General features: G+C 51.3%; 1 protein-coding gene and 2 long non-coding RNA genes across 8 annotated transcripts in view; 2 read left to right on the forward strand and 1 right to left on the reverse strand.

Annotated features, from left to right (window-relative positions):
• Positions 1 to 26,380, forward strand: part of LOC309610184 — a 281,821-nt gene that overhangs the window by 21,388 nt on the left and 234,053 nt on the right. The window lies entirely within an intron of this gene.
• Positions 462 to 26,054, reverse strand: A4GALT (alpha 1,4-galactosyltransferase (P1PK blood group)). Of its 6 annotated transcripts, XM_082352666.1 has the most exons (6): positions 25,915 to 26,037; positions 18,497 to 18,586; positions 18,167 to 18,201; positions 12,321 to 12,481; positions 3,752 to 3,893; positions 462 to 2,335 (listed from the first exon to the last, which is right to left on the reverse strand). In XM_082352666.1, the coding sequence occupies exon 6, from the start codon at positions 2,290 to 2,292 to the stop codon at positions 1,228 to 1,230; it is 1,065 nt and encodes a 354-aa protein (XP_082208792.1). In that variant the 5' UTR covers positions 2,293 to 2,335; positions 3,752 to 3,893; positions 12,321 to 12,481; positions 18,167 to 18,201; positions 18,497 to 18,586; positions 25,915 to 26,037; the 3' UTR covers positions 462 to 1,227. The 6 variants fall into 6 exon arrangements, with proteins under 6 accessions (XP_082208792.1, XP_082208796.1, XP_082208793.1 ...); XM_082352670.1 differs by lacking the exon at positions 3,752 to 3,893 and having other exon boundaries at positions 25,915 to 26,038; XM_082352667.1 differs by lacking the exons at positions 18,167 to 18,201; positions 18,497 to 18,586.
• LOC309610183 lies at positions 12,431 to 16,094 on the forward strand. The gene is made up of 2 exons (XR_014233769.1): positions 12,431 to 12,520; positions 15,939 to 16,094. It is a non-coding gene; the product is annotated as an uncharacterized lncRNA (long non-coding RNA).

A 26,380-nucleotide genomic window follows, 5' to 3' on the forward strand; every position in this document is an offset into this window, starting at 1 on the left:
CTGCCGGCACGGTACTTCTGTCTCTCCTAGGTTCTCTGCCAGACAGCCAGGGTGAGGCAGGAGAGATCCCACAGGCCTCACACCACCCTCCCTGGGCCTCCTCTAAGCTTGGAGGTACATGCCCCCAGTCTGGTGGTGGGCTCCGTATTTGGCTCAGTTTAGAACAGATTCGGGCTCATTATGGGGTGGGGGCGGGCATGGGGCCTGACTGAGGCTGTCTGTGAGCCTTGAAAAGGGAGGTGGGAAGCAGGCTTCTCCCATTCCCCACCGCAGTCACTCTCCGGCACCGGGGCCGTGAGCCTGCCCAGCGGGCCAGGCCCCCGGGCCCCCCTGACCTAGGCAGGCTGCGTGACCTCACCGTCCCCACCACCACCACCGCCAGCCCCAGCTGCCTCCTCAGCTGCAGGGTGAGGCCAACAGTGCGAATGAATGTATATCATCAAGCAAAAAGCACTAAATACTGTATTTATTATTCTCACTTTTATTGTGTTTGTTGTGGGTAGGGTAAGGGGTGTTTCCTTTAAAATGCTTTTCCTGAGCCACAAGAACTCCAGGGCCCCTGCCCGTGAGTGGGCAGCTGGCACGTGTCACTCCTGCAACATTTCTGGAAAGAAGGATGAGGTGGGCAGGCAGGCCCTCCCCCAAAGAGCTCCCCAGGCCAGCTCTGCCGGCCTCGGCCCCCCAAAAAAGAAACCCAAACCCCAAAAGCACCCCACCCCTTGGGCTCACGAAGCTGGGTGTGCTTTCTGGCTACCCCACAAGCGGCCTCCTCTCCCTCCTTCCTACCACCTTTCCTTGGGCTTCTCCATGCCCCCCTCGTGGGCACTTCAGCCCCATCCTGCCTGCTTCCCGCGCTGCCCTGGAAGACGCTTTCATACTTGCCAGTCTTGCCTGTTGTCTACAAGACCCCGGATGCTTACCCGGTGCACTCCAGCTGATTCTGGCTGGGCACCCTTCCCCCACCACTGGTCGCCTCTGCCCTGTGACAGTGCACTGGCCTAGGGGGTAGGGGCGACCAGGCCCACCAGCCTCCCGCTAGCTTGAAGGGAGCAGGTCCCGGGGCCCGCAGCACGCCTTCCGGTAGCAGCTCTTGGGCCGACAGTTCCCCGCCCTCCCTGCTGCCTCTGCCCCAGATCCCGGGCTGCAGCAGCTCAGGTCTCCCCAGGAAGGGTGGCCGAGCCCTTTCTTTCAGGACGCCGGGGGCACGGAGGGAGCCAGCCAGGCCCCTCACAAGTAAAGCTTCATGGCCTTGTGCGTCGTGGGGCAGTAGCGGGCGTGGAGCTGGGCCAGCAGTGCCCTGGACGTGGCCTTGAAGCGCGTGCCCTGGCTCTTCTTGTTCCACACGTGGACAGCGTAGGTGGCGTTGAGCAGCCGGGACAGCTCCTCGGGGCTGACGTCTTCGAAGTACTTCTTCCAGTTCTGCCAGGGGATGGGGTAGAAGGCCTCGTAGGGCAGGGTGGTGACGCCGCGGCAGGTGTGGCTCTCGCCCAGGCTGCGGATGGAGCACCACTTCTTGAAGACCCGCGTGAGCAGCTGCGGGCCCTGGTGGCCCCAGATCCAGCCGTTGTAGTGGGCCACGAAGTCGCGCATGCACAGCGCCATGAACTCGTGGTGGCGCTCGAAGGCCAGGAAGGCGCCGTTGAGGACATAGCGGGACTGGGTGCCCAGCGCGTTGGTCAGGTTCCCCAGGCTCTTGAGGACGATGAAGTCCGTGTCCAGGTAGATGCCTCCGAACTTCCACATGAGTGCAATCCTGGAGGCATCGGAGAGCACGGGCAGCACGTAGGGCTCCCACCGCCGCTGCAGGGCCGCGTACCAGGCTGCCAGGGGCGTGTCCCGAAACAGCTCCTGCAGGTCCAGCGGGAGCATCTGGACGTTGGGGAAGCAGCCCAGAAGCGAGAGGCCCAGGTGCCGGGGCAGGGAGGCGTTCCCGCCGGACAGCCCCTTCATCAGGACCGCCACCCGGGACTCAGGCTGGGCCCTGGCTGCTGACTCCACTGAGCACATGAACAGGAAGTTGGGGTCCGTCCGGTCGGAGGTCTCCAGGAAGAAGATGTTGCCGGGAGGTGGGGTGCCGGAGGGCGGTGTGTGGGGGACCAAGCGCGGGCAGGGTATGTCAGCAGGCAGGTTAGAGAACTGCCCTTGGCCCCCGGGCTCTCCCACAATGTGCCAGTAGACCATGACGGAGACCAAAAACGTGAACTTGAAGCCGATGATGAACAGGGTGCAGACCCGCTGCCTCGGGGCACCCCGGAGCAGCCGCAGCAGGCAGCCGGGGGGCCTGGACGTCATCTCCCCAGGTGATATCAGGAGCCTCCAGCAGAAACTGGCTGGTCTGTAAGAGACGAGCACCGCATTCGGGCAGGCTGCTGGCACCCCTGACCCAAGAAAGACACTTCCTACAAACACCAGCCACAGCCGACTCTGGCTTCCAGAGCCCACGGGCCTGCCGGGTGGTCAGAGCCCCGTCTCCGTCCTCATCTGTAAAATGGGGACAGCGGGCCATGGGCTGAGACCTGAGCAGGGTCCCTTTCACTCTGTGACATACCTGTGAGCTCCCCAAGGGCTGGGCCAGCACCACCTACGACGTGCGGCCAACATGGGCCCAGGGCAGGGTCTGGCCTCTCTGCCTGGCAAGGCCTGTCCCCTTTGAACCACGAGGCTGGTAATCTATGATCTGAGGCCCAATGCATGCACCTCTCGGTCCCATTCAGTTCCACCAGCCGTGCCTGGAGCTGGTCCAAGAGGAATAACTGCCAGTAGCCACAGGGACTTTTAGCAGGAGGCCTGGGGCTCTGGGGGGCCCGGGTGCTGGCAGCCAAGCTCGCTCCGGAGCAGGATGGGCGGACTCTATGCACGTGGGCATGCTGGCCGGGTCCCGAAGCCCTTGGGCAAGACATGACGGGGTCTCCTGGGCCCCTGGCTTCCCCAGCCCCTGCCTGGAGGGAAAGCGACAGGGAGGTTGTGCTATATATAGTCTGTGACTTGACTAGTACTGTTGCCCTTGGACTCTCATTCTCTCCTGGTGCCCAGGCTGCTGCTGGCCAGCAGCAGGAACATTCTTGGGTGCCTTGCAGGAGGTTGGGAGGGACAAGAGAGGCCTGCGGTGGGACTGTGTGAATGCCTGGGACATGAGGGGCCCCAGGTCTGCCTGAACCAGCAGCAAGACGGTAATACTGGAGCAAGGGTTATATTCATTCATTCAGTGAATACTGACTGTCCTCCACGCACATGTCAGGCAACCTTCTCAGCATTTCACACATATTAACTCATTAAACACTCGCAGCCACCCTGTGGTGAGGAAACTGAGGCACGGGAGTCCGGTAACTCATGCAGATTCCTCTGGCCAGCAAGTGGCAGGGCGGGGTTTGAACCCAGGCCACCTGGCTCCAAAGTCTGTGTTCTCTCCACTGCGCCATCCTGCCTGGCACACAGAGCTTGCAACCATGAATATGCCTGGCACTTGGGGACTTGGTACACACTGACCAGGACAGTGCTCACTATTAAGAGAGTCCTGGCCACCATTTACTGTAACCCCAGGGGACAGCTGCATAGTTTCCCCTTTAAGGCCAGGAAGCCTGGGTGCAAAGCGGTGCGGGACTGGGTGTAGCCTGGGGGCCAAGGGGGGGCCGGAGTCAACCCCTCCCAGGACAGAGGGGCCTTGTGGCCTGAGGGTGGTGCCAGGAGCCCGTGACTTGCTCCCCAAGGTTGAGGCAGGGAACCGTGACCACGGCATGGGCTGGAAACTGACCAGCCTGGCCGGCCCATGGTGGCGAGGTGGGGATCCAGGCAGCCTGGCAGGCCTCCTGGAGACACGCCCTGGCTCAGCAGCCAACCTCCTCTGCCAACAAGAACTCGGTCCTTCCACACGCTCTCCATGCCCGCAAATCCATCTGCAAAAGATGGCGAGAGACAGAGTGAGGCCGGGCAGGCTGGGCCTGCGGCTCCTTTGTTCACTGATTCCTCCAATCTCTGGGCCCCTCGGCCCCTTAGGGAACATGCTTGTGAGAAGAGAAGAGTTAGGCACAGCCCTGCCCTGGAGGAGCGCTCAGCCTAAGGGGAGACCATTTGGAGAGAGACAAGGACGATAAACTAGATGATGGCTGAATGGAGCAAAGGGGCCAGCAGAGCGGGAGAAGGTGGCTTCCTGGGGGAGGTGACACTTGATGAGAAGGGAATTAGCCAGATGGGCCTCCATGAGCGCCGTGGGGGCCTGCACACCTCTCTCCCCAGGACCCGGCTCAGTGCCTGGGACACAGTAGCCACACAGGAAACGGACTCGCTGTCTGATTCACTCAGCAGCCAGAGGACCGCTTTAAAAACACAAGTCCAGCCAGGTTGCTTCTCTGCTCGGACCCTGAGTGATGGGGGAGGCCCAGTCCACGAGGGGCTGCGTGTCCCCATACCCTGACCTCACACACCCCCTTCTCTCCCCATCACCGCCTGGCCTCCTTGCTCTTTCTCAAACCCATCCCCTCACACTGTTGTCCCAGGGCCTCCGCACCTGCCGTTCCCTCTGCTTGGAACGCTCTTCCTGCAGGTGTTCACACGGCTCATTCCTTCACCTCCCTTTGGTCTTCACTCAAGAATCACCTTCCCACGGGCCCTCCCCAGCCCCTCCAAGACTCCAACTCCCCCACCACTTCATAGCCTCCCCCTTTAGTTTATTCTCCCTAGTACTTATGCTAACATACTATACGTTTTTGTACTTGTTTGTTTGGGTTATTTATTTGGAACATAACCCTATGAGGACAGGTATTTTTTTTGTGTTTGGTGTGTTTGGTTTAGCCTCCAGAATAGTGCCTGGGTCTTGGTATGTAGTAAATAAATATTGAGTGAGTGAGTGAGTGTCTCAGCGTGTGGACCAAGTGAGTGAATGAAGGAGCAAACCAATGAGTGAGCGGAGCTACGAGTGATCAGTGAATTAATGAATGAACAGATGAATGAGTTAGCGAATCAGCGAGTCATGAAATGAGCCAGTGAGCATGTGAGTGAGGAAACTGCGGGTCACAGGGAGGGTGAGCTGCCTGGGATCCCCCAGCCAGGGTCGTGAGTGGCAGAGCCATGACGTAAACCGAGAACCCTGTGTTCCCCTGGCCCTGGTTTTCCCCTGCAGGGAGAGAGGCTATTTCGGTCCTGAGTATTTTTAATCCACTATGAACCACACAGACAGGCAGATGGAGCGAGGCCGTGGTTGCCTGGGGGCCCGCAGCGCTGGAGTGACCTGGCGCTGCCACGGTGTGTGGGGAGTAGGAGCCCGTCAGGGAGGCGGGAGCCCTGGCCGGCCGTGGTTGAGGGGGACAGACACCAGTAGCACCGTATTTGGTGCTGGAGCCCAAGACCCGGGAATAGAAACTGTGTACGGGGCTAAGTTGGCCGCAGCCCAATACCCGTGTGACCTCAGGCCCAAAGCATCCTCCCGGTCCCCTAGATGGGCCTCCCAGCTGCAGCCCAAGTCCCGGCCTTTGTCAGTCGAGCCTGGCATGTTCCTGCCACCTCCTGTCTCCCTGCCCACCACTTCTAGCCCTGCACTGGGGAGATATTCCCAGTTAGCACAGAACTGTGGTCACGTCTCTGCTCTAAGTCCTTCTGTGGCTCCCTGTCATCAAGATCCCCTGTGATCCATCTCAGGTTGGAAGTAAGGGCGTGGCTGGTGGAGACAGAGGGCTAAAGGTCTGACCAGAGAGAGCCCTGTTGACCTGGCCCTCGGCACCAGCTCTGTGGACCCCACTTTGGGAGCACTGGCCTCGGGGGCCAGGCTCAGGCGCCTAGAAAAGGCTCCCGTACTGGGCACTCATCACCCCTTCATGGCCTGCACCCACCTCTGCCCCACAGCAGGGGCGCTCCACCCCTGACCCTCGCTGGGCTCCTGTGTCCAGCCCAGGGCAGGAGAAAAGGGTTATAAGCCACGTGTAGCTGGGGTTCCCAGGGGAGATGGGGTGGCTGTCTGCTGGTTTTGCTCGCCCAGCATCCAGTCCCACTTCTTTTTTTTCTTTTTTTTAAGTTTCTTTTTTTTTTTTTGATGTGGACCATTTTTAAAGTCTTTACTGAATTTGTTACAATATTGCTTCTGTTTTATGTTTTGGTTTTTTGGCCGGGAGGCATGTGGGATCTTAGCTCCCCGACCAGGGATCGAACCCGCACTGCCTGCATTGGAAGGCAAAGTCTTAACCACTGGACCGCCTCATTCCCACTTCTGATAACAGCACCCCAATTTCCTTTGGGGAACCACCCCTGCCCCACAGATTCCACTCCCAACTCTGGGGTGGCCCCGTGATTCAGGTCTGCCTACTGCCTGTGTCGTGTTCCCCCAGCCACAGTGACTGGCCCCACCCTCTACCTTCAGAGCTTAGAAGGTGCCATGGATGCTGGTGACATGCTCACCGGGAGAGGACATGCACAGGACCAAGCGAACACAAGACAGAAGCCCTCTGGCACTTACCAGGTTTAGGAGCCACGAACTATCCCAAACTAGAGACAACCTGCCCAACCTCTCATGCTAGAGGGGGTGAAATTGAGGCTCAGATATGCTCAAACCCACACAGAATCACAGCCGAGGCAGGACCAGAACTCAGCTCTCACACCAGCACACATGCGACTAGATATCAGGGTTGTGAATTCTCCATTGTTTCCCTCCCACGGGCCCTGGGGGCTGGGAACCAGCTCTGGATGTGGCCTCAGGGGATGCAGGCAACTGCCAGTCCTCTTCTTCTGGGACAGGTCACTTAATGCCAGGGGCCTCAGTTTCCTCACCCGTGGAAGGGGAGCGCAGTGACTGCCCTAGGTACTGCGTGCATTTCTACCTGCACTTGGACCTTGCTGGCTCTGCTGTTGGTTGCGGGGCGGGGTGCGGTTTGGAAACCAAAGCCTGTGGGCAGATATGCATAGGAAGGGCAGAGGAGGCACTGCCAGAGGGTCTTTCTCTTCCTGGAGACCCACAGGACTGAGGAGATAGCAGCTGATGGGACCCTGTCCTCTGAAATGCAGGGCGGACCACAACCTGAGAGGAAAGGAGAGCATCAAAGCAAATGATCACACCTTCTGAAGATTTCTCCAATCAGTCATTCAATCAGCAATCAATCAATGCCCTAACCCCACTCCGTCTCTTCCTCTCTTCCTGCTTTCTGTCCCTGGTCTCTCTCTTCCTCTCCCTGCTGCCCCTCCAGGTCTGTCTGTCTGTCTGTCTGTCCGTCTCTCCCTCCATCTCTCTCCCTCTCAGCCAACCCTGGGATGCCTTTTTTTGGTCCCTGATCCCACGACACCACATCGGGGGCAGGGTTGCAATGGAAAGACACAGAGAGAGACAGGGGCCAGAGACCAGGTTGACAGGACCGAAAGGACCTGGAGGGGCAGCTGCTTCTCCCCTCGCCCCAAATAAGCTGCTCCCCGAGGGAGGGACACGAAGGCCCCAGCTGGCACCTGTGCCCCATGCCAAGCAGAAGAAACCAGGATTAATTATGTACTGGGAGGTTTGGGGCTGGGGACCCAGGGGGGACGCAGTGGGTGACAGAGAAGACAGGGGAGTCTGCTGCATCCTTCTGCTTGATGAGGAAGCATCTCATGGGGTCAGGAGGCCCTGGCCCGGCTTTAGCTGGGGTCAGTGTGTTTCTCAGTTCAGCCTGACCACCAGTGAGGGGTGCAGCTATTATTCCAGCTAATCCCAGCCCCCGCTCCCCTGTTTAACTTTCAGAAAATTTAGGTGACTTGTCCAGGGGGCCATAGCTAGTGGCACTGGGGCTGGAGCCAGCTTCCAGGTCTGCCCAACCCTGCTGAATTTGCTGTGTGACCTTAGGCAAATCACTTCCCCTTTCTGGAGAACAAAGCTAACCAAACATTCTAACTGTGGGGACACAGGGCATGTGCTGATCAACTTCCTTGATAAGTTAACATTTTGATAACCCGAGGCTATACACTGAGGTATCCAGGGGAAGGTCACCAGGCCAGGAAATGGAGCATAGAATTCAAACCCAGGTCCCTCCTGACAGCTTCTGTTCTGCCACTAATTGGCTATGTGACCTTGGGCCTGTGCCTGCCCCATATCCTTTTCATCCACAAAACTGAGTGGGGTGGGCTCTTCGGTCTTAGAACTCAGACCCTCCTGGGTGTGAAAAATCAATACTTAGAGCTTCCAAACCCTACTTGAAGGGTCTGCTGTCCTGTCTACCCCCGCTCTTTCAGGGCATAAATAAATGATTTCTGCTCAAGAATTAACAGTGACAGTTACTAGACGTCAGTGATCCTTGTAAAAGTGGCTGTTTTCAGAGCAGAGGTTATAAAATGTTCCCCCTCCAAAGCCTGTAAGGTATTCCAAAGCCAGAAATCAAGCAGGCAATGGCTTGCTCTTTGGGGGATATTACAAACAGAAAAATTAGAGAGGCGGAGACCTCTTTTTCCAATAGGAATAAGGCAGATTCTTAGTTCTGAATCTTTCCTCTTCTACTGATGTCAGACAGAGCAACAGGGCAAAGAAAAAATAAAACACAAGCTACAACATTAGGGAAATCAGGAGCAGGAAAACCCCCTAAACTCCAAGTTACATGTAAGTGTGGCACAAAGCACCTGAGGCCAGCAGATACAGCAGTGAGCGGGGGGCGGGGGGAGGGAAAGAATGGGGTGCAGGGGGCGCCCAGTAGTGCAAGATTGCAGAAATCACCACTTCTAAAAGGAAGATGGGAACTTCCCTGGTGGCCCAGTGGCTAAGAATCCGAGCTCCCAATGCAGGGGGCCCGGGTTCGATCCCTGGTCAGGGAACTAGATCCCACATGCCTCAGCTAAGGATCCCGTGTGCTGCAACTAAGACCCGGCTCAGCCAAATAAGTAGATAAATAAATAAATAAACAAAAGGGAGATGAATAAGACAGGAGCTGGGGGCTTAATGAACCAGGGGGGTTCAAGATTAGAGGCAGTGGCCTCATTTTTTAAAATAATGGCAGTTTTATTTTATTTTTTTATTTTATTATTTTTTTTGGCCATACCATGCTGCATGTGGCATCTTAGTTCCCAGATCAGGGATCAAACCCGTGCCCCCTGCAGTGGAAGTACAGAGTCTTAACCACTGGACCGCCAGGGAAGTTCCCGGCAGTAGCCTCTTGAATCGGGTTGGGTTCTGAGAGGCAGCGGAAGAGTGGATGCAGACAAAGGCCATATTTTAAAGGAACAATCCATTCATGTAAAAACAGAGGAGGGGGCTTCCCTGGTGGCGCAGTGGTTGAGAATCTGCCTGCCGGTGCAGGGGACACGGGTTTGAGCCCTGGTCTGGGAAGATCCCACATGCCGCGGAGCAACTAAGCCCGTGAGCCACGGCTACTGAGCCTGCGCGTCTGGAGCCTGTGCTCCGCAACAAGAGAGGCCGCGATAGTGAGAGGCCCGCGCACCGCGATGAAGAGTGGCCCCCGCTCACTGCAACTATAGAAAGCCCTCGCATAGAAACGAAGACCCAACACAGCCAAAAATAAATAAATAAATAAATTTATATATATATAAAAAAAAACAGAGGAGGGAGTCTTTCAGCAGAGAAATCTAGAGAACAATCCTGGCCTCTCTCCCAATTTCCACCAAAACCTCCTGTTAGTTGCTGGTCCAGGAAAATTCAACTAATTCAAATAGAAAAAAAAATTGTTAAAGGCATAAACACGACATCCATACAAATATGCTACGTGAGTGAAGAGGGAAAGGAACACTGATGTTCCCTCATGTATAAAGAAGATTCACTATAAAAATATTGCCACAAAACAAAAATTCTAATCCAAAATTGCAGCATGAATTTAAAACAGTCAAAATAAAAACCTTGAGAAAGAGTAATTCCAGCTTGAAGAAAGACCAGAAAGCAGAAATATAAGAACTGGAGAAGAAATGGACAGAAAGAGTGATGGCAAGATATGAGGATGGGGACTTCCCTGGTGGCGCAGTGGTTGAGAATCCGCCTGCCAATGCAGGGGACACGGGTTCAAGCCCTGGTCCTGGAAGATCCCACATGCCACGGAGCAACTAAGCCCATGCGCCACAATTACTGAGCCCTCGTGCCCCAACTACTGAAGCTCACGCGCCTACAGCCCGCGCTCCACAACAAGAGAAGCCACCTCAATGAGAAGCCCACGCACCGCAACGAAGAGTAGCCCCCGCTCGCTGCAGCTAGAGAAAGCCTGCGCACAGCAACGAAGACCCAACGCAGCCCAAAAAAATAAATAAGCAAATAAAAATTTAAAAAAAGATATGAGGATGATAGGTGAGAACTGATAGACATGCTACATAAATAGTTGCATGTGTGCAGCAAATTCAAGTTTTGCTTTTTTAGAATGTCCTAGAATTTCTTTTCCTTTTAATATTTTCTACCCACAGTTGGTTGACTCTGTGAATGTGGAACCCACAGATACGGAGGGCTGAGGGTACAGCCAAGCTGTTCTTTAACACAAAGGTTAGATGGACTTCCCTGGTGGTGCAGTGGTTAAGACTCCACGCTCCCAATGCAGGGGGGCCGGGTTCCATCCCTGGTCAGGGAACTAGATCTCACATGCATGCCTCAACTAAGAGTTCACATGCCACAACTAAGGAGCCAGCGAGCCGCAACTAAGGAACCCACCTGCTGCAACTAAGACCCGGCGCAACCAACAGCCACTATGGAGAACAGTATGGACGTTCCTTAAAAAACTAAAAATAGAACTACCATATGACCTAGTAATCCCACTACTGGGCGTATACCCTGAGAAAACCATAATTCAAAAAGAGTCATATACCACAATGTTCATTGCAGTACTATTTACAATAGCCAGGACATGGAAGCAACCTAAGTGTCCATCGACAGATGAATGGATAAAGATGTGGCACGTATATACAATGGAATATTACTCAGCCATAAAAAGAAACAAAATTGAGTTATTTATAGTGAGGTGGATGGACCTAGAGTCTGTCATACAGAGTGAAGTAAGTCAGAAAGAGAAAAACAAATACCATACGCTAACACATATATATGGAATCTAAAAAAAAAAATGGTTCTGAAGAACCTAGGGGCAGGACAGGAATAAAGACACAGACGTAGAGAATGGACTTGAGGACACGGGGAGGGAGAAGGGCAAGCTGGGATGAAGTAAGGGAGTAACATTGAAATATATACACTACCAAAGGTAAAAAAAATAGCTAGTGGGAAGCAGCTGCATAGCACAGGGAGATCAGCTTGGTGCTTTGTGACCACCTAGAGGGGTGGGATAAAAAGGGTGGAAGGGAGACGCAAGAGGGAGGGAATACGGGGATATATGTATGCATATATAGCTGATTCACTTTGTTATACAGCAGAAACTAACAGAACATTGTAAAGCAATTATACTCCAATAAAGATGTTAAACAAATAGTAAAATAAAATAAAGGTTACACACTAATAGTTTCAAAATATAAGGACTTAGGCAATAATGTATTATGAGGAAAACTGAGGAATAAGCACAGCCAACCAAATGGTGATTGGAATAACTTTAGTAACAGGACTGAATATATTTAACTTCAGCTCCCCGCTCCCCCACCTGCCTCCAAAAAAGAGATGGTAGGAATAAGGATGACATAATGGAATGACAATGTTATCTAGTCAGGCCATGTAAAAATGATACAACTAAAAAAATTGGTAGGGCAGGCAGAAAGAAGGTAGAAAGTAGAACAAGCTCAGTGGTTGCCCTATCTTTAACTGCTAGGGGTAAAAGCTAAAGTAGTAAAAGTTTAAGCATATTTAAAGTACAAAGGTGATAGTAAGAAGGATAATACTACCCAATTTTATTGCATCTAATAAGATACATCATTATGTCATATAACACTAAGAAATTAAAATGCTGCCAACTAAGCAATGTTACTTTGCTTTCTTATTATGTAGAATTTTTCTTTTGCAAGAATGTTTTAGTCAGATTTCTTAGCGTTTATTTTTTTCTTTTTTGGCTGCACCACACAGCATGTGGGATCCTAGTTCCCCGACCAGGGATCAAACCCTCACCCCCTGCATCCCTGCATTGGAAGGGCAGAGTCTTAACCACTGGACCACCAGGGAAGTCCCTTAGTCAGATTTTTAAATCACCTATCACACCTGTGCACACATAAGAAGGAAAATAAGTGAAATAAATTTAGTAGGGTGTTCCTGACACTTCACCACACGTAAAACCTGAATCTTCTGAATGACTTCAACTCAGTGTCACTGATGTCTGTGTTTTCCTACATGGTACCATCAAGTCCAGTTTACACAATGGACTTGAGCATCTGAGGATTTTGGTAGCTGTGGGGGTCCTAGAACCAATTCCCTGCTTGGATACCAAGGGACAACCATATATTAATCTTTGGCTCACACTTACCATCAAGTGTGGGTGACACAGCACCTCTTAAAAGAGTGCTTCACTCTTGTCTCCAGAATTTTCTTCTGAGCTGTGGACACCTCTTCAGGTTGTCATGTCACTGCATGTGCAGGAAGTGGCAACTATCATGAACACCACCTGACTGAGAGCTTCCAGAGGCACTGGGATGGAAACAATATATGCCTTACTCACTCAATACAGTATCAGCTGAAACACGGTAGTGACAAGAGAAAGGAGAGGATGAAGAAACAAGTTAAATTTAATGTTGTTCATAGAAGACAAATAATAGATACTATCTAAAGAAAGAAGGAACTAAGAGGTTTTTTTTTCCATTTATTTATCTCTTGGCTGTATCGGGTCTTAGTTGCGGCATGTGGGATCTTTTGTTCCGGCAGGCAGGCTCTTTGCAACACGCGGGCTTCTCTCTAGTTGTGGCACGTGGGCTCCAGAGCATGTGAGCTCCGTAGTTGTGGCACGTGGGCTCTCTAGTTGTGGTGTGCAGGCTCCGTAGTTGCGGCTCACGGGCTTAGTTGCCCCGCGGCATGTGGGATCCCTGACCATGGATTGAACCCACGTCCCCTTCATTGGAAGGCGGATTCTTAACCACTGGACCACCAGGGAAGTCCCTAAGAGTATTGTATAAAGGATAAATATAAATGTAGCCACTAGAACAAAAATACAAGCTTTCCTAAATATCAGACTATTTTTTTTTTTAATTTATTTTATTTATTTATTTATTTATTTTTGGCTGTGTTGGGTCTTCGTTGCTGCGCGCGGGCTTTCTCTAGTTGCGGCGAGCGGGGGCTATTCTTCGTTGCGGTGCGCGGGCTTCTCATTGCAGTAGCTTCTCTCATTGTGGAGCACGGGCTCTAGGCGCGTGGGCTTCAGTAGTTGCTGCACACGGGCTCAGTAGTTGTGGCTCACAGGCTCTAGAGCACAGGCTCAGTAGTTGTGGCACACGAGCTTAGTTGCTCCGCGGCATGTGGGATCTTCCCGGACCAGGGATCGAACCCGTGTCCCCTGCGTTGGCAGGCGGATTCTCAGCCACTGCACCACCGGGGAAGCCCAGGCTATTTTTTTTTAAATCAAAGAAAACAGACCACACAGTCAAAGAATAAAGAATATAGCCGTCCCACATGCACAAAGACACATACATACATATGCACACAGCACGAGAGAAAAGATAACAGACATCGGTCATATCAATAAATATAAATAGATTTAACTCACTTATCTTTACAAAGAAAAAGATTTTTAGTTTAGATCTCAAGCAAAACCAAACTCTATCCTGTACTTGAGAGACAAACATCAAAAAACGTGATTTAGAAGGTTAAAAGTAAAAGAATGAGCAAAGGTTTAAAGACACATACAAACAAAAACAAAGCTGGGGCCATAATCTTAGTATCTGACAATGGGAGTTAAAGCCAAACATCACCGAATGAGACAAAGAAGGGTCATTTATAATGCTAAGTGGTATAATTCACAATGCACCAAAAACACTGCAGCAATTTTCAGGAAGAAGAAACTACAGGGATATCAGAATAATTAGATTGAAACACACTAATAACAGACTTTAATTCACCTCTCTCAGCCCAAGAAACACAAATAAGAATTCAGAAGACCTACAAAATAATCAGAAGGTACTACTCTGTATCAAACTCTCAATTCACTTTCTTTTCAAGAGCTGATGGAACATTTGTGAAAATTGAAAACCTCAGCAACACCCATAAACATAAAAAATGCAGACATTTTATAATCACAAGGCAGTATGACTAGAAATTAATTTAAAAGTCAGGAAATTTAAGAAAAAAAACCTCTCTTGGACAATTCTTGAGTCAAAAGGGAAAATACAAACTGAACTTACAGGATTTCTAGAAAACAACCATAATCAAAATATCATGAATCTGAATCTATACAATACAGCTGCAGAAATAATCAAAAGAATATTTACAGGGCTTCCCTGGTGGCGCAGTGGTTGAGAATCTGCCTGCCAATGCAGGGGACACGGGTTCGAGCCCTGGTCTGGGAAGATCCCACATGCCGCAGAGCAACTAGGCCCGTGAGCCACAGCTACTGAGCCTGCGCGTCTGGAGCCTGTGCTCCGCAACACGACAGGCCGCGACAGTGAGAGGCCCGCGCACCGCAATGAAGAGTGGCCCCCGCTTGCCCCAACTAGAGAAAGCCCTCGCACAGAAACGAAGACCCAACACAGCCAAAAATAAATAAATAAATAAATAAATAATTTTTTTAAAAAAAGAATATTTACAGCCTCCAATACATGTGACAAGTAAAACAGGACAGTTTAAAAGAAAGAAAGAAAGCACCAGGCTAAAAATGTTAGAAAAAGAACCACAAAATAAACAGAAAGAATAAGGAAAGAAAGATTACAGTAGAAAAAGTTAGGAAGCAGATAAGCAGTAGGACTAAGAAATAGGGCCAAAAACTGGCTCTTTGGAAAAAATTCAATAAAATATATAAATCACCATTAACCTAATTAAGGAAAACAGAAAGTGAAGGGGATGAGGAGAGAGCACCCAATGCAAACCAAGACATGCCAAATGGGAAAATAACCAAAGAAGCAGAGGAAAACTTTTTTTTAAATCGTAAGATAGTACTTTGCAAATAAAATTTAAAACTGGAAAAAAATAATTTCTAGACAAATGTAATAAATCAAGCCTGTTCCTGGAACAGACAGGCCAACTTTCACATAAGAAACAGAATTATACAAGATCATTAAGAAACAAAAGCAACAGGGCAAGACATTTTTAGAGAGGAATTTTACAAACTTAAATAACAGAAAATTCCAATGCTTTTAAAAGTGTTAAATAGCAAAATATATGAAGGAACACTTAAAAAAATTTTTTAAGTATAACATAGACACCAAAACCTCACAAAGATTGCACAAGATACCCTACTGACCGATATTGCTTACGAATATTATTGTAAAAATCCTAAGACAAGCAAATAGAATTCAGCAGCACATCAAAAGAATGAAACATCAAAACCAAGTGCGGGGGCTTCCCTGGTGGTGCAGTGGTTAAGAATCCGCCTGCCAGTGCAGGGAACATGGGTTCGAGCCCTGGTCTGGGAAGATCCCACATTCCGTGGAGCAACTAAGCCTGTGTGCCACAACTACTGAGCCTGCGCTCTAGAGCCCGCAAGCCACCGCTACTGAGCCCACGTGCTGCAACTACCAAAGCCCATGTGCCTAGAGCCCGTGCTCTGAAACAAGAGAAGCCACTGCAATGAGAAGCCCGCACACTACAACGAAGAGTAGCCCACGCTCGCCGCAACTAGAGAAAGCCAGTGCACAGCAACGAAGACCCAACACAGCCAAAAATAAATAAAATAAATAAATTTATAAAAACAAAACCAAACCAAGTGGGGTTTATTCTTGGAATGCAAGGGTGGTTCAATATTAGGATATCATCAATATAATTCATCCTATTCCATAGATCTAGGGAGAAAAAACATACTGTCTTCCCCAGAAATGCTAAAAAAATTTGATAAGATTTCCAACACTCTTTCTGGATAAATTAGGAATCAATGGATACTTCCTTAACAAAATTATATATATCACCATCAAAGCTAAGAGCCAGCTTCATAGGGGAGTATGAGTACTCAGTTTCATACATGAGGGAACTCCTGCTGAAGACAGGAGAAAAACAAAGGTGCCCAGCACCTCACGGGCACTGGAGGTTTTCATCAAAGCAATCTGACAAGAGAAAGAAATTAGAGCTATAAAAACTGAATAGGAAAAAAAACAAAAAACAAACCTGAAAAGAAAAAGTTGAAACAGTTATTATTTTCATATGATACTGCTGTATACCTGGAAAAGTCAAGAGAAACTATTGAAAAACTACTACTAATAAAAGAATACTGTAAGGTGGTAGGAGACACACACACACACACACACAAGCAGACAGAAGCAGAAGATATCATGAAAGAAAAGACTCCCACCTACAGCCACCACAATACTTAGGATTAAACTTAACAAAAGATGTTCAAAATTTACGTGAGCAAAATTTTAAAGCTGCTGACAACACAAAATAAAGTTGAACAAGTGGAAAGTTGCACTATGTTTTTGGATAGAAGATTCAGCTTCATAAAAATGTCGATTTTCTCTAAGCCAATTTATAAATTGCACGCGATTCTGCAATTCAACAAATTGATTCTAAAGTTCATCTAGAAAAATAAACAAGCAAGACCTACAGGAAAACTCTGAGGAGGAGGAACACATGAGGAAGGACTGGTCTTTTAGGAGAGATATTAAAACACAAAGTACCAATAATTAAAACAACCTTGTCTTAGCATATGAACAGACAGGGCAATGAAACAAAAGAAATCACAGAAATATTGGATTGGCCAAAAAGTTCGTTCAGATTTTCCATAAGATGTTACAGAAAACCCCGAGTGAAATTTTGGCCATCCCAATAATATGGTACTTGCATATCCAGTAAAGGCAGTGTTTCCAAACAGTAAAGCAAAAATGGATCTCTTAATACAGGTGTTGGGCAAGCAGAGAAGCCACTAGGGAAAAAGAACCAGATGAATTCATACCTCAGAATGTGCCCTAGGATAAACCCCAAATATAAAATAATAAATGTTTCGAGGGGCTTCCCTGGTGACGCAGTGGTTGAGAATCTGCCTGCCAATGCAGGGGACACGGGTTCGAGCCCTGGTCTGGGAGGATCCCACATGCCGCGGAGCAACTGGGCCCGTGAGCCACAACTACTGAGCCTGCGCGTCTGGAGCCTGTGCTCCGCAACAAGAGAGGTCGCGATAGTGAGAGGCCCGCACACCGCGATGAAGAGTGGCCCCGGCTTGCTGCAGCTAGAGGAAGCCCTCGCAAAGAAACGAAGACCCAACACAGCCAAAAAAATATATAAAAAATAAATTTAAAAAAAATAAAATAAAATAAATGTTTCGAACAAAACATGGGTGAATTCCTTTATAACCTTAGAATTGGAAAGGTTTTCTTAATTATGTGTGAAATCCAGAAGCCATAAAAAAAAAAAAGAATAAACTTGACTCGAAAAAAAAAAAAAAAACTTCCCACAATCTTTCGCCAAATACCAAGAAAGTCAAAAATACAAGTGACAACTTGGGAATGACTTTTGTGTCCCTCAGATCCCAGAAGTCTAATTTTTCTAAGTTATAAAGAGATCCTACAAATCAAGGAGAAAAAAACCCAACAATCCAAAAGAAAATGGGCCAAGGACAGTTCACACACACACACAAACACACACACACACACAAAATGATGCTTAAACAGGTAAGCAAGACGGGGGAGCTTTTTGTAAGTAAGAGAAATGCAAGTCAGAACACCCAGCATCTCTCACCTGTCAGATGTGCATGAATCCAAACCTTTGACAACACGTTTTTCTGGCAAGGCTGTGAGGAAACAGGCCCCCCCGCACAGTGCTGGTAGGCAAGCCAAATGGCCCTGCCTCAGGGGCGGAGGGCAAGTGAACAACATCTATCAAAATTACACATACACGTGGGACTTCCCTGGTGGCGCAGTGGTTAAGAATCTGCCTGCCAATGCAGGGGACATGGGTTTGAGCCCTGGTCCGGGAAGATCCCACATGCCGCGGAGCAACTAAGCCCGTGTGCCACAACTACTGAGCCTGCGCTCTAGAGCCCGCATGCTGCAACTACTGAAGCCCACGCGCCTAGAGCCCATGCTCCGCAACAAGAGAAGCCACCGCAATGAGAAGCCCACACACCACAACAAAGAGTAGCCCCTGCTCGCTGCAACTAGAGAAAGCCCGCGTGCAGCAACGAAGACCCAACACAGCCAAAAATAAATAAAATTTAAAAAACAAAATTACACATACACATACCCTTTCACCACGCCATCCCAGTCTGTGAATTTATCCTACAGATAAGTGATATTTGTATTGGTCACAGGTTTGTTTGCAACTGCAAACGCTTAGAAACAACCCAAGGTCTTTCTTGAAGGGACTGATTAAATACTCAGTGACACCAATACCATGAAAAACAATGTCTGCTCCCAGAGGGCAGGGACCAAGGCCACTTCTACTCATTAGTCTGGTCCCACATGGCCAGCACAGACCCTAGCACATAATAGGTGCTTAATACATATTTTTTGAAAGAATGAGTAAATGATCCCTAAACTGCCCAGAAAGCCAGGATCAAATGAGGTAACCAACCTAGGGGAGTGGCATCTGCAAACTGTAAACCATGAGCGGGTGCAGATTACAACTGTTGGAAAGTGTAATTGGTACGTTCTGCCTCTCCATCTGAGGGTACAAAATAAGGTCAGAGGCTGTGTCCCTTAATATTGAAGTACCTGAGTACTCACCTGTCCCAGGAGAGAAAAGGTGACCTTCCCAGCTCAGCATGGCTAGTATACGGGGGAGGGGGAGTAGGGTTTGCCTCAGGTATGCCTGCCTCCAAGTCTCGGACCTCCTCTCTTCCCCGAGGCCATCCCTCCCTCCCAGGGTCACTGCAGCTCTGCAGTGAAGCCTGGGCTGAAGGCCAGGCTGCCTGGGGCCAGCTTCTCATGAGCAGGATGGAGTCACTTTCTGCTCAGTTCCGGGAGCTATAAGTCACCATGAATCTGGACACCCACACATTTGCTCTCAGGGAAACTGGGCTGGGAGGACTGGGGGCTGGGGTGCCACTTTATGCAGAATGGTTAGGGATGGCCTCTCTGAAAAGCTGACATTTGTGCAGAGACCAGAAGGAAGCGAGGCACACGCTGTATGGATATCTGGGGAAAGCGTGTCCAGGGAGGAAAATCAGTGAGTGCAAAGGCCCCGAGGCATGTGTGCCGGAGGTGCTGCCAGAGTAGCAGGGTGGGAGGATGAGGGCACCAGGAGAGGAGGCCAGAAGGACAAGGGGACACTGGGCCATGGGGGGGCCTTGAGGGTCACTGGGAGGACTTGACAGCTGATTGGGAGGGGCTGCCATTGGGAGATTTTGAGGAGGAAAGGGTTATAGTGTGACTCATGTCTTTTTTTTTTTTTTTTGGCGGCACCCTGCGGCTTGTGGGATCCTAGCTCCCTGACCAGGGATTGAACCCAGGCCCTCAGCAGTGAGAGCGTGGAGTCCTAACCACTGGACCGCCAGGGAATTCCTTAGTGTGACTTATGTCTTAAAGAAATCTTTAAGATCTGGCTGCTTTTTAAGACTAAACCCCAGGGGACATACAGCAACAAGAAAGCAGTTATGGGGCTATTGAGATAATCCAGGGGAGAGGGAGCTGTAGACAGGAAAGGAGGGGGAGAGCTTCTCTGAACAGATTTCCCCCAGGCCTCTCCCTGCCCTGTCAGCGCCGCGGCCACAGCCCAGCTCAGCTCTCCCCGTCTCTCTGTCTCTGTCGGGGGACCCACTACCCCAGCCTCCTCCCTGGCTTCCTGCCTCAGCCCCGAGAAGGTCTACAGACCCCACAATGCTGAGGCCTTGCGGGCACTTCCCCTCAGCGCTGCCCCTCTCCAGGCCCACGACCTCCAGACCAGCCAAGCTGACATCTGCCATTTTGCTCAAACCATCAGGCTCTGGGAATTCCAGCCTTCTGCAACATGCTCTTTCCTCTTCCCAAAATGTCCCTCCAAGCTCCCCTGCCCAGGAACTTCCGGAGCATAAGAGGTAGGAAGTTTGCCACCTGCCAAGAACACGCCGCTTGTCAGGCACCCTACCAAGCACCGCTCGTCCTGTGTTTTCATGTCCACCACAGTGGCCCCTTTTACAAACGACAAAACTAAGGTGCAGAGGAAAGGGGCTACCCGGCTAGTAAAGGTGGGAGGCAGGATTTGCACCCACCCAGGAGTGTCTGCTCCCCAGTCTCAGGCCTTCCTTCCTCGGTCTCTCCTGACCTAGGTGAGTAGAGCCGCCACCTCCAGGAAGCTACCTGGATTTTGGCACAGCTCTCACTGTGGCCCGTGGGCTGGGTCCCCAGTGCTGCACACACCAGCACACAGTAGGAGCTCGTGGCTACCTTCCAAAGGAGCATGTGTGTAAGCAGCACTCACCGCAAACCCTGTGCTTCACCCACAGCCTAGACCACCAGCAGACCTTCAGCGCCCACGGGTACGTCCTCTGGGGAGGGGCCAGGGTGAATTTGGCCTTGGAGTTTACTGGGATCAGAGGAAAGTCGGCAATGAGCCAGAAGCGGCCCACCCTGCCGAAGACTATAAATGACATTAAATTAGGGAGGGCCTGGCGCATAGCAGACGCACCATAAATGCATGATGACTGATTGAGTGGTGAGGGATACAGGAGAGCCATCCTGATACCCTCAATGCCTTTGAAAATGATGGTAAAACCTTGAAAGGAAAACCAACTCCTCTCTATTGCTCAACCTGGGAATTCCAAGTTTCTGAAACATGCTCTTCCCTCTTCCCAAAATGTCCCTCCACCTTCCCCTACCCGGCAACCTCCTAACCCCATCATACGTAAGATGAGGGCCAATTGCCAAGAATCCACCACAATTGCTGTCCCGGTTCTCTTCATACCTTTGGGTATTGCCTCTGTATTTCCACAGCACGCATGCACAGACACTTCGCCGACGGTGGGATCACAGCCGGTGGGGCTCCCAGTCTTTCTAGAGAGTGTGTGTGTGTGTGTGTGTGTGCGTGCGTGCGTGCGTGCGTGTGTGTGTGTGTGTGTGTGTGCGCATGTGCACACGCACACATGGTGGAGGTGCGGGGGAGGTCCAGTCACCACCCTGCAGTGACACCTCCTGCTTTGCTCTTTATCTTGAAGACTTGAGGTGAGGGCACATGACATGTCAGCATTTTGGTAATACCCTTTCTAGTCCTTTTCTGACGCCTCCACTCACACAGAGCAGTGTTTACACAGAGCTGTGGACAGGAGACGCACAAAAAGTGATCCTATTACACCCACCGTTTTACACCTTGTTTTATTTTTCACTTAAAAATATGCGGGGCCCCTGTCTTCTAAAACTAGATGGTGGTGGTAGTTACATAACCAGACCCACTTCTTAAAACTCATCGAACTGTACGCATGCAATGGTATGTAAATTCTACCTGAATAAAACTGTTTGGAAATATATGCTATGCCTTCCCATTATGTCAGTAAACACAGCTCCATGCCCTAACGTTCCAGGGCTACATTGTATCTCATCATCTGTATCCCATCTTGACTACTTTGACTACTGGAAATGTGGCTTCTATCTTTTTGCTTTTCTAGACAACACTGTGGGGAGTTTCTTAGCACTTACATATTTGAACACATCCTTAATTACTTCTATAGGACTGGTTCCTAGAAATGAGCTGCTTGGGTCAAAGGAAATGTCATTTAAGGTTTTAGATACAGATCATTCACTTGTCTCCGGAAGGGTTTTAAAAAGTCCAAGTTCTCTCCGGTGTCAGGGCGTGCTTGCCTTGCTGTCCTCTCACTGCAGGAAGGGATGGGCGTGGCTGAGTTACATTTATTTAAAGCTCCCTGTCGGGCATGGAGCCGTGTGGTTTAATAACAACAAGAGTGTGTATTTCCTGAGGGCTTACCACGCACAGCCAATGGTCAAAGCGGTTTTCCTTGAGTAACTCGTTTAATCCTCCCAATAGCTGCGCGAGGCAGGTCCTCTTATTATCAACTACAGTTTGAGTTGGAAATGAGGCACAGCTGGGATTCAAACACCCTCTGCCAGGTGAAAGGAGCCAAGTTCACCTGGGGCTGCACCACGGCCAGGGGCTCAGATCTCACTGTGGTAAAGAAGAGGCGCTTGAGTCTGAGTCTCAGTTCCCTCATCTGTAAAATGGGGCTGACAGCACAGGATGGCCGAGAGGGTTTAAAAAAGATCAGGTAACAAAGTGTCTGGCACCTAGAGGGGGCTCAGTTCATGGAAGCCTGCCCTCAACTCAGGTGGTTGCCTTGGAGGCCCGTGGGGAGAAGCAATTGAAGACTTCAGACAACTGGGAGGGGAGGGGTGCCTCTCTGGGCTCCGTATCTGTATCTGGGACAATGGCTTCTGTTCTTTCAAATCAAGCCTGCTCACAGAATGTAAAGATCTCTTTTCCCATTTTCTCACGTTCACCCAGCAACTCAGACTTTGCACAGGTGTGACATCCAGAAGGCTGTGTGCTCCTGCTGGACTTGGTTCCTGCTGGGTGAGAGCATGGGCACAGGGGAGACTGTGCAGGCACCCACAAGGAAGGGAAGGGGAAGGGGCCCTCCTAGTCCTGTGGCCAGCCCTGTGGAGCTGGAAGCTCCTGGACTCACTGGGGTCTTTCCAGAGAGAAGAGACAAACAGAGGTAGACAGGGGAGGAAGGGACGCTCACTCACCAAGTACCAGACAGAGTAAGATGGGTACCGCTTCCCGATATCTACTAGAGATGGAGGCTCGGAGAGGAAATCGATTCTCAAGGGCATGTGGTTAGTGCAGGGAGAGCCTTCTTTGAACCCAGCCCTGCCATTCATCAGCTGACTGACCCTAAGCAAGGCACTTCCCCTCCCTCTGGAGTTTGTCAGTGGGGGTGATAACACCTGCTACCTCCCAGGGAAGCAGGGAGGACTCAAGGGGATGAGGCGGGCAAACAGCAACAGGGAGCTGGGGACCTTGGGTGCAGAACCCTCTCTCCACTGATGCTTTTTTTACCTCCTTCTCTAGGAAGATCAAAGACGATTCATAAGATGTCCTCCCAGCCCCCTCCCTCACACCTCCTGTCCTCATCAGCTCAGAAGATCCCTCTGGACCAGTTCCAGACCCCTCCCACCTCCTGCATCCTCTGGGACCTCATTCTACCGACCTGCCCCTCCTTCTCCAGGGGCTGCAGCCACTCCCTCTTCTGGCTCTTTCCCATTAGTTTATAAGTGCAGCCAAGTCTACCTTACTGAAAAGCACACACACAGATAAAGTAAAATAAAAAGTAAAACGTGCTGCTCAAATACACACACCATCAGCAGCAAAAATAGAAGCCGAATGATAACCTGGGAGAAGATCTTTGCCGCAGAGACCAGACAAGGCGCAAATATCTCATTGATGAACTCAAACAAACGATTAAGAAACACACAAAGACCCTAGACGTTCATGCTCCTTGACCCAGTAATTTCATTTCCAGGAAATAACAAGAAATGCACACTCATAGCCCAAGCAAGTAGGCAATGGTACACTCCCTTTGGAGAGCCTGCTGGTTCTAGGTATAACCATTCTAGAGGTTCATATACAGTGACTACCAAGTAATTCCCTTTCCAGAAAAAAATCTGGCAATGTATAAATTTATGTATGAACTCAATGTAACATCTAAAAGAGCCAAATATAAAAAAAACCCCAACAAAACCTAAATGTCGAATGAGATCCATTAACTAAATAAGATGTAACAATATCTAAGCACTGAAAAATATAAAAAATAATTTGAGAAAGGTGAGGAATTTAAAATGTTTGTATAAACAAGACACTCAAATATGTACCAATGTGTTTTTTAAAAAGTCTGGCAAAAGGGGCAACTTTTAACAACAGTTATCTCCAAGTGATGTGAATGTGGAATTTTTTCCCTATTTCTTTCAGTTAATTCATTCAAGCAAAATGTAGTGAATGCCTACTATGTGTCAGGCTGGGCACTGGGCTTCGGGCAAGCTTCCTCCCTCCAGGAGCTTCCAATTTGGAGAGAAGGGGTTAGGCAACGAAATGCAGATCAATCAACGGGAGTTGAGGGCACACCTAAGAGGTACCTGGCTGGAAGGAAGTGCCTTCCAGAGAGCACCGCCTGAGCACAGCTTGGGTAGCCAGGTCAAAGGTGGAGCCATCCCCTCTACCCACCTGGAGGTGCAGCAGCTGCGGGGTGGGGGAGTTGTGGTGGGGAAGAGCCGTTTTCACACGTCAAGCTTCCCTTTTCTCATCCACCCCTTCTTCTGGTCTTGTTAAAAATGTACCTGGCAGCCACCTTGTCTCACTCTGCCCTGGTACCAACTCAGACCCGAGGGGACCTGCATCCCCTGCTGCCCCGGGTCCTTGAAGATCTGGACCACCACGGCCGCGTGGGTTTGGGAGCTGCTGGCTGGGGCTGATTAGGTAATGTGGTGAGTCACAACTTTATGATGTTCAAAGTAAGTCACCTTGAAAGATTCTGCCAACCCTGCACACACTGGGGACCTGGGACCCTTGCACACACCAGGAGCAAGTCCACTAGCCTAGGCAGCTACAGGGCTTCGATGGGTACAGGGAAGCAAAACACATTTTACAGAGTTTCCACCTCGGTGTTTGTCCTCTGATATCTATCGCATGACCCTAGCAGACAAGGAGGGACAGGCCCCAGAGGCACTAGAAACATGTTTGGGAGGAAAATGAACAACTGAGAGGGTTCCATCTCGACCCTCCTTTTCTTTTTTTCCCGTTTTTATTTGGGCCTGATCTGGGGACTTCCCTAGGGGATCTGGCTGTGGGCACTGAGGGGACAGTCCCCCCAGGCTGGGCCCTGCTTTGTCACCCGGAGCAGGATGGCTCCTCCTTCATTGGGAGGAGGTAACAAAGGGGAAGTCCTTGGACAGCTGGAGTGGAGGCGGCGGGTGGGGTGGGGGGAGCGCCAGAGCGGGAGCATAGCAGGTGCTCCCGGGTGTTTGTTGAAGGAGGGCACAGATCGATTTCAGAGACCCCAAGGGGCCTCCACAGAGCAGTCAATCACTCAGCATTTGGGGGAGACCAAAAGGGTGTCCTTCTGAGAGAGGGGTGGCTTTTAACCCTCTCAGAGCTAGAGGCTCAGCTGAGTCTGACGAGGAGGTGGGAACTTCTACCCGCAGGTGTCAGATGTGGAAACTGAGACCAGGGGACTCCCCTAGCGCGAAGGGGCGTGGCCTCTGCGACTGCACCTCCGAGCCAGAGCCTCTCCCAAGCACACCACCGCTCCCGCCGGGACTCAGGGTTTCCCATCTGGAGGAGAGGGAGGGAGAGAAGCACTCCCGAAAGAGGGAGTGGTCTAAGGATCCGGATCCTTGAGAGCGAGCGCTTAGGCCCGACTTTCGCCGCTTCCCGGATCCGACCCAGGCCGTCCCTCCATCTGGAGAGCCCTCTCCCCTTGCCGGCCGTCCAAAGCCTCAGCATCCCTAAAGGCCCGGGGGGACGCCTCGCATTCCCCCGCGGTCTCCCTCCAGCCGGCCGCTCCCCACCCCTCTCCCCAGCGGCGCCCCCTCCCGGGCCAGGGGCGAGCGCAGCGGGCGGTGAGGCCTCCCGGGGCGATTCCGTGCCCCCAGACAGAGCGGCGCGACTCGCCCAAGGACGCAGCGCGGGCCGGCGGAGCCCGCACTCGGACCCGGGCTTCTCGCCCCCGCGGGACCCCGGCCCGGGCGGCGCTGCCCGGAGGGCTCCCGGGGGGGGGGTGCGCCCTCCCTCCGCGGGCCGGGCTCCTGGCCCAGCCGCCGCGCTCAACTTGCGGCGCAGCTGGGGTGGAGGCGGCGGCCGGGGGACCAGGGCGCCCAGTCGGTGCGCACACAAGGGTCCCTCCGGGACAGGTGGCCCGGGCGGGCGGCGGCCGAGCCCTCCCCACCCCTCCGCAGCCCCTGTCCCTTCCCCTTCCTTCTCGGAGCGCTCCTCCCCACCGGTGCGCGGGGAGCCCCCAGGTCAGCGTCCCGGAGCCCGCCCAGCTGCACCCTCCGCAGAGCCCCTCATACCTCCGGCTCCCGCGGCTCCGGGAGGCGGCCAACTGGGCCCAGCGGGCCGGGCGGGCCGGCAGGAGGTCAGCGAGGCGGTGGGAGGGTAGTGCCCCGAGCCCGGCAGGCGGGAGCACCGCCCCTCAGGCCCGGGGCGTGGTCAGCACCGCCCCGCCCCGCCCCTGAGGGGTCCCGCGCATCTTCCCCGCTCCCGGCGCCCGGGGCTGGACCATCACCAAGCCGCGGGCCAGCAGGTATGGCGCGCTCGCCGTGCCTCCCTGCCGCCTGTTCTATGGGTTTATAATCCCATTTCCCCTATTTAACAGATGAGAAAAACGAGGCTCAGAGCGGTTAAGTAACTCAACGTCAAGCAACTGAGAAGGGGCAGTATCGGTGTTTGAACTCGGGCCTGCCTGATGCTACCGTACCCCCTCACAGTGTGACCCGTGCTAAACGGTTTGCCTGCGTCACCCGGTCTTCTACCTTC

The sequence above is a fragment of the Balaenoptera borealis genome, assembly GCF_965194805.1.
Source record: "Balaenoptera borealis genome assembly, chromosome: 13".
Taxonomy (NCBI): domain Eukaryota; kingdom Metazoa; phylum Chordata; class Mammalia; order Artiodactyla; family Balaenopteridae; genus Balaenoptera; species Balaenoptera borealis.